This window comes from Sphaeramia orbicularis, chromosome 12, assembly GCF_902148855.1.
Source record: "Sphaeramia orbicularis chromosome 12, fSphaOr1.1, whole genome shotgun sequence".
Taxonomy (NCBI): domain Eukaryota; kingdom Metazoa; phylum Chordata; class Actinopteri; order Kurtiformes; family Apogonidae; genus Sphaeramia; species Sphaeramia orbicularis.
Window position 1 is genome coordinate 80390154 of NC_043968.1, and position 19125 is coordinate 80409278.

Consider the following 19125-nt stretch of genomic DNA (forward strand, 5'->3'; position numbering starts at 1 on the left):
TTCCATAGTTGAACTCCCACCAAAAACAAATGATGTCACTTCCTGTAAATGGTTTTGATGTAATTGTATTGGGTTTTTTTAAGGCAATTAAGCACATTATAACAGGGTGGAAAATTACTACTGGGACATGTACAACATGAAGAAAATAGTACATAAGAAAAACAGTTTCACCAGATTCAATTACATAATAAAATAAAGTTTAGTCTATCAAATTATTAAAGAATTTTTTTTAAATATAATTTATGACTTATACTTCTGGAGGTAGTTGGTTCCATGGCACTGTGGGACACAAAGGAAATAGAGCATGTGTGCCACCAAAAAGGTGTGTAAAATACAAGATTATAGTTTAAATACATTTAATTTATGTTTAAATGATGGCAAACACTTAAACACATAATTCAATTCCTTTGTTGTAAATATTTGGCAAATTTTAGAAAAAAAATCAGGGTAAGTGAAACATGTGGACATGAAATGTTGCCACAAAAAGAGAATCACCCTTATGTGATGTTGTCCCTTCTTAATGTGGAATATTTAATTTGACCCTGTTTTGGTTATTAATTTATATTCTCATACATGATATTGTTTTATTTCACTCCTTCATTTTTGCATTGATTTGACAGCCTCATGTTACGTTATTTCTGCCTTCTTTACTTCGATTCACTCAAATTTAGTCAGTGTCATGTTTTCGCGTTTGCTGTACATATCTGTTTCATTATGTTGTTTTCTGTTTTAGTGTCTTTGCTTGCATCTTGTACCCTGCTGTTGTTGTTATTATTATTATTATTATTATTATTATTATTATTATTATTGGTGCTAGGCTATCTACAGGGTGGGTAAAAAGTAACTAGGCATTCAAAATTGCTCATAGAATCTTTAGTATCACTGAAGTCATGACAAAAATAATTTTTAAACAGACAACACTAATGGGGATTTCTTATTTTCTTAGTGTCTTATTCACAGATTCAGGAGGTTCTTGATAATCTCCCAGACCACATCCTTCAGAAGGGTGTTCATTCCATCCCTGACTGTTTGAGGAAACTGGTTGAATATAAAGATTTACTTTCATTTTCCCATGTAATAAACAACATGTGTCATTTGTTTCAATAAATTTGTAATGAGAATATGGATTTTATTTCCCATTTTTTAATGCCTGGTTACCCCCTCCCCCCCCACATGTACAGTATAAACTGCTTATAGTACTCTGCAGAGAATCCATCAGGACTAGGTGATTTCCCTGTTTTCATACATGAAACTGCTTTTCTGCATATGTTGAGTATTAACTGTCACACTGATGTCAGCAGGAGGAGTTTCACTTCTGTCGTTCCCTCATGCGCTCACAGCACTTGCCCCCCCACCCATCCAGAAAACTGTCTGCCACACATGTGCGTTTGGATATCAGGAAAAAAGAGAGAGAGAGAGAGAGAGAGAGAGAGAGAGAGAGAGAGAAGCATGGAAAGCACAAAGAACTGAATACTGTTATATCATGTGAACAACAGGACAGTATGTGTGAATCTGCTACTACTACCTCCTCTTCAGCCTACTGGCGAGAATTTTTTTGGAAAAATTTAGTATGGTTCTTTATAACACCAAAACAACAGGTTAGTAGAAACTTGAGTACTTCTGCTTGCTGGAGGGGTGACAAAAACAGTGCTTTTAGACATTCCATGTTTTCTTTTCTGTCTGTTTCAGTCACATGACACACACAGGAGTTAGTACTTGATTGCATAATCATTGTTTTTGGTGACTTTCAATGGTCTAATAATTTTTTTCCGCGAATGTATGTCTGAAATTCCACATGTACACGTCGCCACCCATATCAGTTCAAACTTCATCAGAATCAGCCCCTAAGTTAATGACTCTGGATTCATCATTTACCAAATCAATCCCACACGACAGAAAAAGTTTGAAACGTTTGACATTGTTTTTTTCCCTTATTGAGTTGGAAGTGATTGTAAATCTGTGTGAACTGTAATGCTTATGGAAGAACAGAAAACAAAAGATCCATCGAACTGAAACTCTTTCAGGGGCACCAATTAAGAATTTATGAACGTTTGTTTTTCTAAACAAAAGAACACGATAGTATAATCAGTTGATCAAATTCCAATTTTCCCTGTATATATTGTAAATACTATTTTCCTTGTAAATACATGGTACCACTGTTTTACTTGCATTTCAGATGAGGCCGAAGAGGACTTCAGCTGTACCAAAACGGCGCAGTATATTGAGAAAAAGAAAAAATAACTAAAGACGTTCGATGCAGAACTTTAAATCCGCGCAAGTTCCACACGGACATATTGAAGGAGCGCACAATGACCCGAAATACGAAATAGCAGCTGATATTAGATAAAAACAAAAAAAAACCAACAACCAATATGATGTGAACCTGGAAGGAACAGACTGAAGACCCTCTGTCATTATTACAGTCCTGTTTGGGATCACTGTGGGTTCAGGTGAAAGACAACCGCCTATGTCCAGTAGTTCTAAAACACTGACACTTACACTCTCTCTCTCTCGCTCTCTCTCTCTCCCTCTCTCTCTGTCTCCCACACACACTGTATAACAGAGGAATAGAACCCGGGAGTTGGACGTTGACAGTATGTAAAGTTTCACGCCAACGTTAGTTATGAACCGCACCCTGACGTATATTAATGCACCCCCCCCCCCCCCCCCCCCCCCGACTCTGACCAAAAAAAAAAAAAAAAAAAATCCCCCCTTTGTTTTTAGACAAGTCGCACCCTGCACACACACACACACTAAGTGTCCTAAACAGTTTGTTCTCTGTCCTAAAATAAAAAATTAGGTTAATTTTGTTGTAACTGTTTCTCTTCAGTTTGTTTCAACAGAATACCAGTTTACCCTCTTGTTAATGTTACACTTCATGTAGAATTTTTTTGTTGTTATTTTAATGTGAACAGAATGTGAACTGGCACAACTGGGATTAGATTTGTGTTGTTTGTTCAAAACTACCTTTCAGGGAAAAGTGAAATACTAATGTTTAAGATACATTTAGTAATATTTTATTTATTTTATTTTCTATTTGATTTATAGCAACAGAATTATATTATTCCTGTTTTTCTATTATTCTATTGTCCCCAAAAACTGGGGGAAAATGTTCAAAAATTCATAATAAATGCATTAAAAACATTTTTGGGGGGTTTTCTTCTTCTGTACCGAACCAAAAAAAAAAAAAAAACGAACCGTGGCTTTCAAAACCGAAAACATACCGAACCGAAAATTTTGTGTACCGTTACAGGCCTAAAATAAATATACATATATACCTCCTTTTTTTTTTTTCTCTCTCTTCTCTCTATGATATTTTGTACCTATGTTTCAGTGTAAGGTTGCATCTCACAAACTCTGTTACATTTGTCTGGGACGATAGCTGGCTTGCTTTGTGATATTTTTTGTTTTGTTTTGTTGTTTGTGTGTTTTGTATGTGTTCTGTATAAAAACAACTATTCCTATTGTTTAGATTTTTTTTGCACTATTGCTGTAAAAAATTCAATTAAAAATAACGTGTAATAATGTGAAAAAACAAAAAAGCAAAGCCACCTGCTAATGCTACCTACCTAATTATATAGCACTTGCTACATAATATCTTCAGTATATTATTTGCACTTTGCAAATTCATTCCACAGGCTGGATTGGAACCTTTGGCGGGCTGGTTTTGGCCCGCAGGCCACATGTTTGACACCCCTGATGTAGATGTTCATAAAAACTCAGAGCAAATTCAAAGTTTAAAAAAAAAAAAAAAAGTAGTGCTGGGCAGCGATTAAAATTTTTAATTGTGATTAATCACATGGATTTCTGCGATTAATCGCATAGTTATAGGGGGGGGTGGTTACATCAACAGCGTGTATTGCCTTTCAGTGATATTTCAGACTCGAAGTACTCCGGTGATAAAAAAATAATTCCACGTCAGTGCTTCCAAACAGCTGAGTCCTTCTCAACCCCACCATCTGAAGACATTTAAAATGAAAATGTCCATGGAAAAGACTGGTACTTTTCTCCATTTTTATTTCCCCACCAGTTTATTTCCGGTTGTGAGTGATTGACAGGAGTCTTAAGCCCACTAATAAGTACTAATACTAATAAGACCAATACTATGTGATGTTCAGTTGTTAAAAGCAAGCAAAGGGGGCCCTCTAGTGGCAGGAATAAGCTGCACTAATGTATGTTTTGTCCTTGCAGTGTTCCTGTAGTCAGTTCAGACATAAGAAGGAACTAACAGACATGTTTCTTTCACTCTGTTTGTATGGCCCGAAAAACATTTGCCGGTGAGTATTTTATGTTCAGTTATAAGAATGAATAGTATAAAATATCTCTGATGTGAACCGTTGCTGCTGGATAAAAAGATGTTGTAAATCTTAAATTAATCTGTAAATGCTAATCGTTAGCATGTCTATGGATTTTCCCATTCAAGTTAGCATTGAGCTAGCAATCTTTTTCCCATTCATTTAAATGTATAATGCCATGTAAATGTACTAAGGCAATGAACAGAACTGAGGCATATTTTGTATGTTGCAGTTTTACAGTGAGTCTACTGGAAAAAATTTGGAGAGAAGTTTTCGGCATCCGGCTTTTCTTGGGAAACCTGTTGTCTATCTGCCGAGCTAATTGCTACACGCACACAAGCAGGGGCAGAAGAATATGAGTTAGAATAAAACAGCATTAACGTGAGATAAAAAAAAATTATCAGCGTTATTTAATGAATGCGTTAACGTGGTAATAATGCGTTAACTTGCCCAGCCCTAAAAAAAGTAAAATGAGGCTCCATCTACGTCAGCTCAGCGTTTCCTTCAGATCACATTCATGGTTAAACTGATGTGATAGATTCAGACCTATGTGTGTACAGAGGCTGTACAAAATGGATTTTTTTGGGTTGAGATGCTGAGCGGTAGATGTCGGTGCCTGCTCCACTGCGTCCTCCTGGGGTTCGGAGGACGGAGCGGAGCAGGCGGCCGACGCTCAGGCCTGTTTTCACCTGGAAGGTTCTGTTTCCTCTTGTACCACGCTCCGTCCAGCGGGGACTTCTCCTCTGCAATCTCATCCTCCTCCTCCAGTAACACCTCCTCTGCAGAAGAAGAAGAAGAAGACGAGTGGGACTCAGTGTGAAGGAACGTCCCTGTGCCAGATCTCCTACTGGTTCTGAGGCGGCTCTAACCTGCTTTACAGATCCACTCCAAGTACCCGGTCAGCTCCCGCTCGATCTGCTGCTGCCGCCGCAGCTTCAGGAACTCCTGCCTCTTCTCCACACGTTCCCTCTCTTTGGCAAATTCTCTGAACACAGAAAAAAAACAAAACAAATAGTAGAAATATTTTTACATTATCTGGCATTTCTTCTATTATCTGCACTTTGCTCTGTTTTTCTATTTCTATTTAAATGTGTATTTGATCTGTTCTCTATTTTCTTTTTTTCTATCTCAGTGTGTACGTTTTTCTTTTTTTTTAATGTTCATTCCATTTCCACTATCGATCATGTGAATTGTAATTTCATTCATCCATTATGCATCTTGAATCTTGCAGAGTAAGTTCACTTGGGACTGAAATAGGACTTAACCCTTTAATGCATGAATTATGAAAAAAAGCATCTAGATTTTTTTTAGATTGACTTTATTGCTTAAAATTAGGCTAAAGTTGAAATGCATTCTGAATTTTTATTTATTTAATTATTTTAAATATGGATTTATTAAGATGATATTTAAACTCCTGAGACCCAGACTCCCAACAAACAAGACAAAACAAAACAAGACAGAAAAAAAGAGAAGGAAAAAAATAAATAAATTATACATATATATATGTGTGTGTGTGTGTGTGTGTGTGTGTATATATATATATATATATATATATATATATATATATATATATATATATATATGTATGTATATAAACAGAAAGAAAGACTAGGACAATTAATCCACTGCCTTCAGAGCCCCACATGATACAATAAATGACATAATGAGGTGGGTGTTTCCTATATTGAAAAACGTTGCCTTCAGTTGTACAAAAATTTTGTATATTTTCCTTCACACCAGAAAAATAAATAAATATTTTTGATTTAAAAAATGCTTGAGAGCCAGGAAACTACAAGTTTTGGCTTTTTTTTTAACTAAATAATTGCCTATATGGGAAATATCATGATGCAACAGTTTGTTCAGATGCTTTTTTTTTTAATAAAGCTGTGACACTCATAACCGGGTCTTAGGAGGTTAACTTTACGAGATCACACAGATCAGTCCAAATTCCAAAATTAAAATGATCCTTTTGTTCATTGTATTGCTTCAGGTCTATAGAGACTGTCCCTATGGGGTTTGGAGAATATTACTTTTATACTAATTTGGAAAGTGAGTTTAAACTATGTGTCCACAAATGTGGACGTCATACATGAGGGTCAAAACACAGTAATGGTGCCCTAAAAGTCCATTTTCATTCATCGTTTTCAATGGGACACTTGTTTTCATGTTTATTTTAAGTCACTTTTCTTCAGTTTTGATATAATAAACTCTGAGCTTTGATAGACATCTACACGATCAGTAAAAAAAAAAAAAAAGTTAAATGCCTGATTTTTACAAAAAAAGAAAAAAAATGCTGAGCATAATATTGTAACAAATAATGATAAATTGCTTAAAAAAGTTACAAAAAATTCATTTGGAAGTCACCAAATAAATAGTTCTAGGTCTTTAAGGCTTATTGTTTTGTATTCCAGACCCCTGTTAGAAAAAAAAACAAAAAAAACACCTGAATTCAACGTGTCCACATACTTTTGTCCATATAGTGAATGTTCTTTTACGTATTTATTTATTAATTTATTTTCAGAAAGTGCAGGTCTGTAAGTTATTTACTCAAACTAAAGGTCGGTCATGATGTAAATAAGTGTTTGAGTCATATCTGCTGTGGCTTTGTGTACGACCGACAGCTTCAGAAAAAGCCTCCGACGACAACATATGACGCTCAATAGTGTCCTGAGGTAACAATAGAAACATTATTTACAGAAAGGTTTAATAAAAGCCTTTCAGTGGTCCGGTTCAGGTGACCTAGTCTGAGTAATGCCCCTGCACATGTGGGCTTTCATGTGCGTTTTAGGAAAGCGACTGAAGGGCTGAGTCAGTGGAGGTGACACAAAGACATGGACGGACGTCAGATGAGGACGGCCATGATTAAAGCCTGGCACAAAACAGGACGAAATAATAATACAGAGGGGACGCAGAAAAAAGCATGAACGACATCAGAAACAAAGAGCTGTACTGTCACAGCCTGGTATTTAAGGCCGACTCTGGGTCATTCAGTAGTTTCTGTTTAACCCGTAAACAGGTGAACGCAGGCTGGATCCTTAGAGAGACTTCAGTGTGATCGGCAGAAATTAACGCAGCAACTCTCCTTAAAACTGATCAGTAATCCTTAAATCTGACGGAAATCTGCATAATTAGCATATGTTTTTGTGTAATTGTGTCAGTTTTAGTGTTTTTTTTGTGCATTTTAGCATAAACATCCAGAGTATTTTAGCATACATCACATGTATTTTAGTGTATGTTTTTTTGGTATATTAACATATTTTACATGTATTTTAACATTTTCTAGTGCATTTTAGCATAAACATCCAGAGTATTTTAGCATAGTTCACATGTATTTTAATGTATTTTTTGGTATATTAACATATTTTACATGTATTTTAACATATTCTAGTGCATTTTAGCATAAAGTCCAGAGTATTTTAGCATGCATCACATGTATTTTAGTGTATTTTTTTTTTGGTACATTACCATATTTTACATGTATTTTAACATATTCTAGTGTATTTTAGCATGACCATCCAGAGTATTTTAGCATAGTTCACATGTATTTTAGTGTATTTTTTGGTATATTAACATATTTTACTTGTATTTTAACATATTCTAGTGCATTTTAGCATAAATGTCCAGAGTATTTCAGCATAGTTCACATGTATTTTAGTGTATTTTTTGGTATATTAACATATTTTACATGTATTCTAGCATGAACATCCAGAGTATTTTAGTATAGTTCACATGTATTTTAGAGTATTTTTTGGTATATTAACATATTTTACATGTATTTTAGCATGAACATCCAGAGTATTTTAGCATAGTTCACATGTATTTTAGTGTATTTTTTGGTATATTAACATATTTTACATGTATCTTAACATATTCCAGGGCCTTTTAGCATGAACATCCAGAGTATTTTAGCATAGTTCACATGTACTTTAGTGTATTTTTTGGTATTTTACCATATATTACATGTATTTTAACATATTGTAGTGTATTTTAGCATGTTTGTGTGCATTTTAGTGTATTTATTGGGTATTTTAACATATGTTTGCATATTTTAGTGTATTTAGAGGATATTTTAGCATATTTCTCATGTAGTTTAGTGTATTTTTTGGTATATTGACATATTTTATGTGTATTTTAACATATTCTAGTGTATTTTAGCATGTTTGTGTGCATTTCAGTGTATTTATTGGGCATTTCAGCATATGTTTGCAATATTTTAGTGTCTTTGGGGGATTTTAGCATATTCTACATGTATTTTGGTGTATTTTTTTGGTATATTACCATATTTTATGTGTATTTTAGCATGTTGGTGTGCATTTTAGTGTATTTATTGGACATTTTAGCATATGTTTGCATATTTTGGTGTCTTAAGGGGATATTTTACCATATTTTACATGTATTCTAGTGTATTTGGCAGAGGGGTGTGCTCTGTGTGTAATGTAAGTGTAGTGTACACTTTTTGTTGTGTAATGTTAAATTTGTTTATTTATTCTTGCAAACTGAAAATGAAAATCAATAAAAACAGCTGATTATGAAAAAAAAAAAAGTTTCTTGGCGTGTTCTATTTCGATGAAAAATAAGGCAAATGTTCTAAAACTAAGACTTTTTTCACTTTCTTTGAAATCATTTTTTGCAGTGTACTCACCCCGACAGGACACCGAGCACCAGGTTGAGCATGAAGAAGGAGCCGATGATGATGAGGGGGATGAAGTAGAGCCAGTTCCAGGTGTTTCCCGCCACGTCGTTGGTCTGGACACAGAAACAACACACAAAGAATCCATTTAAGTGATTGTCAGTCTCCAACCCCTCCTTTAAATTAAAGCTGAGTTTCTGCTCTTTCAGCCCATACTGATTACACAGCTGGGTCTTACATACATTTTGGTAAACAGCTAAAATAACAAAACTTGTGTCGCTGTCCGAATATTTCTGTTTAACCCTATTTGACTTCACATAAATACACCATCATGTCTTTCTGCATCTGTACGTAGTTGCTCATATACTAAGTGTTTATCGTCAGCTGAAATAAAGCCTTAAGCTTGAATAAGCCTCACTCTTCTGCCAATCATACCGGACTGCCACAGTACCCACACTATGGAAAACTGCAACCATAATCCCAATACCGAAAAAACCCAGACCCACAGAACTCAACCACTACCGCCCCATAGCCCTCACGTCCATAATAATGAAGTGCCTGGAGAAACTACTGCTGAACATCATCCTTCCACTTGTCACCCCACACCTGGACCCCCTCCAATTTGCCTATAAGGCTAAGAGAGGCACTGAGGACGCTGTGGCCTGCCTGCTGCACCTCCTCCTCCAGCACCTGGACTCCCCAGGCAACTTCGCCAGGATCCTCTTCGTGGACTTCAGTTCCGCCTTCAACTCCCTGCAGAAGCATCTACTGATCCAGAAGCTACATCATCTCAACATCCCCCCTCAGCTGATCCATCTCACCCATAACTTCCTCACCGACAGACTGCAAGCAGTAAGGGTGGGCTCAACCACATCCCCTGTACTCACCATCAACACCGGGGTCCCACAGGGATGTGTGTTGAGCCCTTTCCTGTATGTACTCTACATCAACGACTGCTGCAGCATCTCACCCACCACAACATACCTAAAATACTCAGACGACACAGCCATCCTTGCACTTCTCTCCGACAATCAATCCACTCTGGAGTACCACAACACAGTCACCCACCTCACCAAGCTATGCACAGACAGTTATCTGGAGATCAATGTCAACAAGACTAAGGAACTATGGTTTAACGCCACCTCACCCCAGGATCCCATTATCGTAAACACACAAACAGTTGAGTCAGTTGACACCTTCAAATATCTAGGAATAACTCTGGACAGTAAACTCAGCTTTGATCAGCACACCACGGACATTCAAAAAAGGAGCCAACAAAGACTGTCAGCCATCCGCAAACTTAAAGGATTACATGTTGCACCCCACCTCCTGTTGTTACTCTACAAAAGTATCATCCAACCCATCCTCCTGTACTGCTCCACATGTTTTTATACCATGCTTTCCGTCACTAACCGAGCCAAATTCACACGCATCACAAATACAGCTGCTAAAATCATTGGCCTCCCCACACCCAATCTCACAGAACTAAACTAGAAGCACTCGGAGAGCGCAGACCTCCGCCAAGGCTGATCAGTGGCCCCCCCCTGTGGGCCCCCCCCACACCAAGGAGGTTATGTTTTTGCCAGGGTTTGTTTGTTTGTCTGTCTGTCCGTTAGTGTGCAACATAACTCAAAAAGTTATGGACAGATTTTGATGAAATTTTCAGAGTTTGTTGGAAATGGGCCCCCCCGTGGGCTCCCCCACCCCCAATCACCACCAAAATGTAATCATTTCTTCCTTATCCCATTTCCAACAAACCCTGAAAATTTCATCAAAATCTGTCCATAACTTTTTGAGTTATGTTGCACACTAACGGACAGACAAACAGAGACAGACAGACAGACAAACAAACAAACCCTGGCAAAAACATAACCTCCTTGGCGGAGGTAATAACAGATCTATCACCCGAATGGCAAACACAATAGTCCAGGACATCACACACCCATTACACCGCTACTTCATCCCACTACCCTCAGGACGCAGGTACAGGACATTAAAATTCAGGAGGGCCCGTCTTGGGAAAAGCCTGATCCCCGCAGCCCTAGCCGCCCTAAACACCAGGCCCCGCTGACAGGCTGACCAGTCTGCAACTGTCACTCCATCAATGTCTCTTTTTGTTATGTCTGCCCCTACTGTTGTTGTTGTTGTCTGTGTTGTATAATGTTGCTGTCTTTTTCTTGTAATGTTATGTTATCTTTTTCTTGTATGTTATGTAATGTCTTTTTACCTCCGCCAAGGAGGTTATGTTTTTGCCAGGGTTTGTTTGTTTGTTTGTCTGTCTGTTTGTTTGTTTGTTTGTTTGTCTGTCCGTTAGTGTGCAACATAACTCAAAAAGTTATGGACAGATTTGGATGAAATTTTCAGGGTTTGTTGGAAATGGGATGAGGAAGAAAAGATTAAATTTTGGTGGTGATCAGGGGTGGGGGGGCCCACGAGGGGGGGCCACTGATCGTTAGTGTGCAACATAACTCAAAAAATTATGGACAGATTTGGATGAAATTTTCAGGGTTTGTTGGAAATGGGATAAGGAAGAAATGATAAAATTTTGGTGGTGATCGGGGAGGGGGCACTGATCAGCCTTGGCGGAGGTCTGCGCTCTCTGAGTGCTTCTAGTTCTTGTAATGTTTCAGTCAGTGAAGACGAATTTCCCCACGGGGACCAATAAATTAAATCTAATCTAAATCTAAATACAGCAGCAATATGCAAACTGTCTGACTTCAACATTTTGGATCTTTATTTCATTTTAAAGAGTTCCCAGTCAGAAACGTCCCCCAAACCCTGACCCACCGGGAACCAAACAAACTAATGAAGCAAACTTTTCCTCATGAATTTGTTTCACTCTACAGCTGTGAATAAATATGTATTTTTAAGCGACTTGGCCCACTAAACTACAAGTTTTCCAAACTTGCCTCATTAGAAAAATGTTGACTTCTTCGTATTTATATATCTTTAAAAAAAAAAGTAATTAAAAAAGTCCCAGTCCATGGGAACGTGCTGCCACAAAAAGCTCATCATATCACGGCGAAACAACTGTTCAATTCAATGAGAATTACAGCTCAGGAAAAAAAAAAACGGACATTTTTCCACAGACGAACAGCCGTGACAAATTAAAGCGGTGCATGTGGTGTGTACGAACACACACTCATGTTGGTTTATTAACTGTTCAAGGCTCAGTCACACCTTCATTCATTTCAGACAGGTTCCAGTGACAGTTGCAGAGGTAAACTGACTCATGTTGAACCTTCTGGTACTCAGGTGAGCGTATTCTGCACACTTTGCACTTCAGAGGCACCTGCACTATCTGCACACAACCACAACTGGTACCGTTATAGTCTGACTCAACCCACTGGTTCTGTCCACACTGTGTATTTGTAACTTTTTCTTACTTGTTTATTTATTTTATTTTTTACTGCATGTTTCTCTTATTCCATGTTCTACGTATGCACCGAACCACTGAAGCAAAGTCCTGGTAATGTGAGCCTTGTTTACTTACCTGGAAATAGACGCCATACTGATTCTGATGTTATAAAAGGTCATATTATTATCATGATTGGATTTACTTTGGAGTTCGTACGTACAAAACGATCCATAACCACCAAATGTGATTCAACTTTGATCTCAAGATCAAATAAAATCCTTAAAAAATCCATTTAATCCAGATTTGATGAAAAATTGGTGACGAACATCATACGCTGCTTTAAAAAAAAAACAAAAAACAGATGAAACTCTGGGTTTTTCTAAGTCAAAGATAAAAGAAAAGAAAAGAAAACATAAGGTAAGGAAAGGTAAAATAAGGTAAGATAAGGTAAGGTAAGGTAAGGAAAGGTAAGTTAAGGTAAGGTAAGGTAAGGTAAGGAATTGTAAGATAAGATAAGATAAGATAAGACAAGATAAGGAAAGGAAAGGTAAGATAAGACAAGATAAGATAAGATAAGATAAGATAAGACAAGATAAGGAAAGGAAAGGTAAGATAAGACAAGATAAGATAAGGTAAGGTAAGGAAAGATAAAATAAGGTCAGGAATTGTAAAGTAAGATAAGATAAGATAAGACAAGGTAAGAAAAGGAAAGATGAGGTAAGATAAGACAAGATAAGGTAAGGTAAGGAAAGATAACATAAGGTAAGATAAGGTAAGGTAAGGTAAGATAAGGTAAGGTAAGGTAAGGTAAGGTAAGGTAAGGTAAGGTAAGGTAAGGTAAGGTAAGATAAGGTAAGATAAGATAAGATAAGATAAGATAAGATACGATAAGATACAGCCGCCAAAAAAATTATTAGACTGCTCTTGTTTTCTTCTATTTCTCATATATTATCTCTATAATCAGGGTGCGATTTGTTTGGGGGGGGGGGGTGTACCCACCCCTCTGGGTTTTACATCCCTACTTTTGGTCAATGAATGTCATCCTGGGGGGGCCAACCATCCATTGTAAATAACAGCAGGTTGTGTCAGTTTTCTTCCACCTGTATCCTACATCACTGACACTAACGTTCACCTAAACTGAACTGTCGGCAGTCTCAGAATTCGCAAACGTCCCAATGCACTGGGACGCCGTAGGGGGGGTAAACGTGACAAATTCCTGGGGCCCAGCATTTGTGGGGGGGGCATAGAGCAGTGGAAGGGGTCCAGTGGATACCGGTTAGAAGTTGTGAAAATTTCGTGTAAGATCTGCTGAATAATAGAGGAACAGAACCAGGAGTTGGACGTTGAAAGGATGTAACGTTTCACTTTAGTTTCACACCAGCATTGCCTGCCCCCCCCCCCGATCCGACAAAAAAACAAAAAACAAACATCCCCCCTCTGTTTTTTTGACAAATCGCACCCTGTCTATAATCTCTTATATATTTCTATCACTAAAGGTCCATTTGTTTGGACAAATATAATGATACCAACAAAAACAGCTCATAGTAGTTTCATTTCAGAGCTGATATCTATGCATTTAACAGGTTTTCTTGACAATAACCAAACTCACTTCAGTTCTTCCATCAGTATCTACGTCATTGTACTGACACAAGCAGTGCTTTTAGACATTCCATGTTTTCTTTTCGGTCTGTTTTAGTCACATGACACACACAGGAGTTAGGACTGGATTGCATAACTATTGTTTTCGATGACTTTTGATGGTCTAATAATTTTTTTTCAGTGACTGTACGTCTTTATTTATCCCATGGTGGGTAAATGTCACAGTAAACAGTGGTGTTAACTCAGCAACAAATAACAAGCAAGTGCAGAAAAGAATACAAGTAGAAAAACCACAAATGAGTGAATGATGAAACATAACAGAAAAATAAGAAATTTGGTATTTATATGAATATTTATAAGGGTTGTAAGAAAATATTGGTTCTGTAATATATCGTGACATTTCATTTCACAATACTGTATCGATATTAAAAAATACTGTATGGATATTTTTGGGTATTTATTCAAATGCAGATATTGTGGAGGTTCATTTTTGTTGTTTTTTCTTTTTTGTTCATATTTTATTCATTATTGTTTAACATTCTTTTATTAAATAATGTTAGCTCCTTTGTTGGGATTGCAGAAAAATAATGTTTTGATTATAGTTTTAATGATTTAGATTTAATGAGACAGAAATGAGACAAGTGCTGATTAATTCAGTTAGTTTCCCATTTAAATACATTACTGCATGCATTGGTGCATGGAGTAGATGTTTTAAATCCAATGCAATCCATTTTTTTTTCCTTTTTTTTTATGAAGCACACATTTAAACAAACACAAAGGTTTCTAAAGGACTGTACAGTAAAATAAATGCAATAAAAACATAATAAAAATAAAATAAAGCTAAAATACTAAGATAAAAACACAATGAAACATAATAAATAAATAAATGGACTATCCACCCCAGATAACATATCAGTGCACGTAAAATCAACGTCCTACGTGGTGTGAAAAGTAGGGCTGTAATAAAATTTCAGTTCTGTAATATATCATGATATTTCATTTCATAATACTGTATCGATATTAAAAAAAGTACTGTATCGATATTTTTAGGTATTTATTCAAATGCAGATATTGTGGAGGTTCATTTTTGTTTTTTTGTTTTTCTTTTATGTTTATATTTTGTTTAAGAATATTTAACACTCATTTATTAAAAAATATTAGTTCCTTTGTTGAGATCGCACAAAAATAATGTTCTGTGTGTTAGTTCTGAACTAATAGAATATGAACATTTGAACAGGATCTTAAACTGTAATGTCTGTAAAACTGAATTTAAGTTCTGGAACATTTTGTGATATAGCATTAGATCCTGTTGGGATCAAATAAAAATGTGTTCAGTATTTGTGCAGATTTCTGGTGTAATTCAATTTGTCCAGGAAATAATCTCTTAAAAAAGAAACAAAACCAACAAAAAAAGCCTTTTTAATAGTATTGTCATATATTGTATCATGATCCTAGTATTGCGATTTGTATCGTACCACCAGATTCTTGCCCTAATATTTATAGCAATTTAGAATTAAAATGTGCAGAGCAAGGTTCTAATAGTTTTGGATTTTTCATTATAGTTTAGTTTTATTTAGTTTTGACTTTTTTTTTCTCTAATTCAGTTAGTTTTAATTAGTTTTTAGAGCAGGTTTACTAGTTTTTATTAGTTTTTGTTATTTTCTAAATGCTTAGTTTTAGTTTAGTTTTATTTATTTTTTTTATATCTTCTATCTTCTTTGTCGTCATATTCAAATAAATCCCAGACAGGACTCTGCTGCTTTCTCCCAACTTTAGTCTCCATGTTTCCAGGTAGAGTGGGGACCAGAAGACGACTGGAAACCACAAGTGACGAGAAGTGACGGACTGTGAAGTGTTGTATGGTGCCAGCAGCTAAAATTTCTTGAGGGAAATAAATCGATTTCATATCAATCCAACATTGACAAAGACAAAAATGAAGGGAATTGTATCCATAATTTTTATCTGTTTTAGTTAGTTTTGTAAACACACAGTACAGTTTCAGTTAGTTATCGTTTTTTTTCTTTTAATTATAGTTTTTATTTATTTTGGTTAACGAAAATGTTTTTACAATTCTAGTTTTCGTCATTTCGTTAGTTTTTGTTAACAATAATAACCTTGGTGCAGAGTGATAGACAATTACAGAAACTCAGAACTCCTCCCAGACACCGTATTTCAATACTCCTGCGATAAATTCCCAGAGTAATCAGAGTCACAGAATATCAGGTTTGTCGCACTTTGTCACCGTCAGAGCTCCGTTTGCCAAAAACTGACTGTACACTTGGGTTCTGACTGAGATACCACAGGCCCGCTATTCATGCTTGTTGGACCCCAGGGGGTTCTGGGAGTCGGCCCCCCCCTCATGGCAGCCTGTTAGCGGGGGGCGGACCCTCCGACTGATGGGCCGTGTGAAGCACTGTGACATTTTGCAGACGCCAGTGTCGAAGCGCTGCCACACGCTGGCTGTAATTGTGATGGGAGGTTCGGGGCGGCTGAATCAGCAGGCTGGTAGATCTATATTATGTATGCACCCGAGTGTGTGTGTGGTAGCGACACACACACACACACACATATCTGAGCTGTCAGAGGCAGCGGCCCACACAACAGGATAAATGTCTCACTGTGTTGCTCTGCTTCGCTTCTGCCTCTACACTCGTCCTTCTACATCTTCCAAATTACTTTGCCGTTTCATCATCTCATCACACAAACTTTACGACTTCCTCCCAGACTCAGACTCGCTGCCTTTATTTGGTTGAAAACTGGCAGCGTGAACGCTACACCCTCTCCATCAGATCCATAAAAGATGAGTTCAGTTCAACGGCGCTGCTGCCATGAGTTAAGGATGTTGGATTAAATGAAATCTCACTCAGAGCCGACGACAACACAATGGAACGGTAGTGTTAATACTTAGGGGTGTTAGAAAATATAGGTTGTGCAATATATCGCAATATTTCATTTCACAATACTGTATCGATATTAAAAAGTATGTATCGATATTTTTAGGTATTTATTCAAATGCAGATATGGCGGATGTTCTTTTTCCTTTATTCTTTATATCTTATTTATTATTATTTCACACTGTTATTTCATAATGGTTATTTGAAGCATCCTAAAAGCCCTTTTTTCTGTCTGAGAGGCAGATGTTAGTTCCTTTGATGGGATCGCACAAAAATAATGTTACAATGTGAGTTCTGAACAAATCAAATATGAACATTTGAACAGGATTTTAAACTGTAATGTCTGTAAAACAGAATTTCAGTGTGAACACAGGAACATTTTGTGAAATAGCATTAGATCCTGTTCTGATCAAATAAAAATGTGTTTAGTATTTGTGCATATTTGTGGTATAATTCAATTCTTCCAGGAGATAATCATTTACAAAAAACAAACAAACGCCTTTTTAACAGTATCATGATATATCGTATTGTGATCCTAGTATTGTGATTTGTATCATATCGCCAGATTCTTGCCAATACACAGCCCTAGTTAATGCAGGGGTGTCAAACATACGCCCCATATTTTATAAGTAGTGACATAATAATTGTTTGGTAAATCATTCTTTAAAATGTAAGCAGCACCTATCTTCAATGAGTCCAACTACAAAGCAAACTATGGAATCACATAAATAATTACAACAGAAATATGACTGAGCACAAAATGATGTTTTCACTCACACATCTGGATGTGTCTGCCTCACAGCACTAGAACTTCCCATGTGGACTAAGGACTAAACTGAGCATGTGCAGAGTGACTTTGGTGAGTCCTAAGTTGTTCCTGATGGGAGCCACTGCAAGAGTTACAACTGACCCATGTTACAACTGTAGGGCGTCCAATTTTTGGGGCTTCTTTTCCGATCAAGCTCCTAATTTGACCAGTTTATCTCTTATATATTAGTAACTCCCCCCAAAAATTCCGGCCCAATCCGTAAAGTTTTAGACCCACCACCACCACCATCTTTAGGGTGCCTGTCAGCTGAGTGAAGGGCCAGTAACTTGCTCCCATTCATCTGTAGGACCACCTTTTCTCTTTCCCTTCCCCAGGGTGCTTCACCTTCTTCTCGTCACTACTCTTGGGTGTTTTGCCTTTGGGAGGACTTGGCATTTTTACACTGAAAATGTGTTACCCTTCTCTGGAAAAAGAAATCTGGTACCTGCTGAACTGAAGAAAAGGGAGGGTACCAGATGGCTAATCTAGGATCAAATGTTCTCCAGTGAAAGCCCTGAGTGCAGGTCTGTGAAATACGACTAGGCAAGAAAGAAATCAGCAAAGCGTGTGATTTTACCCATTTTTCAGTGTCAAATGACCTTAACCTTGTCTAAAATCATGTGACCTTTGACCTGTACATGATTTCAGAGCTTCATAAACGACAGTAGCATCCCCCAAAACCTCTAATATGACATTTGCATGAGCAAATATGGCAGAACTAACCCACAAATGCATGATTTTCCATTGAAAAATAGGTTTTCTGCATTCGGCTGACGGGCACCCTAAAGATGGTGGTGGGAGGGGGTCTAAAACTTTACAGATTCGGCTGAATTTTTTGGGGGGCCTTACTAATATATAAGAGATTAACTGGTCAAATTAAGAGCTTGATCGGAAAAGAAGTCACAAATATGGGACGCCCTATACAACTGTCCCTGGTCTCCCCTACACTATTAACACCCAGACGTACCCGCAGAACGAAACTGTGAGGTAGACAGGAAGTGCATGGACAGGGGTGTGTATAGTTCATAAGACTGGGGGAGGGTCGGTCCATGACTTTCGGACGGGGGGGTGAGGTGGGTGTAGGTCAGAGCCGGAGTGGGGGGATTAGTTCAGCGGCAATCCATGATTCCGTGATTGTGTGCTTGTGTGTGGGGGGGTGACAGCTGATTATCCGAGCAGAAGTGAAAGTGAAACTTACAGGCTTTACTGTTCCTCTAACTGTCCGGGCAGCACGCACATGCGCGCACACACACACACACACACACACAGGAGCAGCGAGCGACAGAATCTCCGCAGCAAAAAAGTTAATAAATTGGTTACATATTGGCCGATGTTGATTAATCGGTGATAAGCTATAATTGGCCCGACTAATCGGTCGGGTTCTAGTGTAAAGGCCTGAAAGACTCCAATATTTTCCTGTGAAATGCACTGGGGAAGACGCATAAAGGTACATGTAGCAGAAACACTCCAGTAAAGACCCTCCAGTTCGTATTTATTTCCACTGGGAACGCATGAAGTGAAAAAAACAAGAAGAGAAAAGA

The 19125-nt window shown here is 37.3% G+C and overlaps 1 protein-coding gene across 1 annotated transcript in view; it reads right to left on the reverse strand.

Annotated features, from left to right (window-relative positions):
- Positions 1–19125, reverse strand: part of LOC115429602 (voltage-dependent N-type calcium channel subunit alpha-1B-like) — a 469655-nt gene that overhangs the window by 239267 nt on the left and 211263 nt on the right. Inside the window, exons 9-11 of the mRNA XM_030149195.1 lie at positions 8938–9041; positions 5165–5280; positions 4985–5074 (exon numbers count right to left, since the gene is read on the reverse strand). Coding sequence (XP_030005055.1) covers positions 4985–5074; positions 5165–5280; positions 8938–9041 — 310 coding nt within the window. The remainder of the gene's footprint in view (positions 1–4984; positions 5075–5164; positions 5281–8937; positions 9042–19125) is intronic.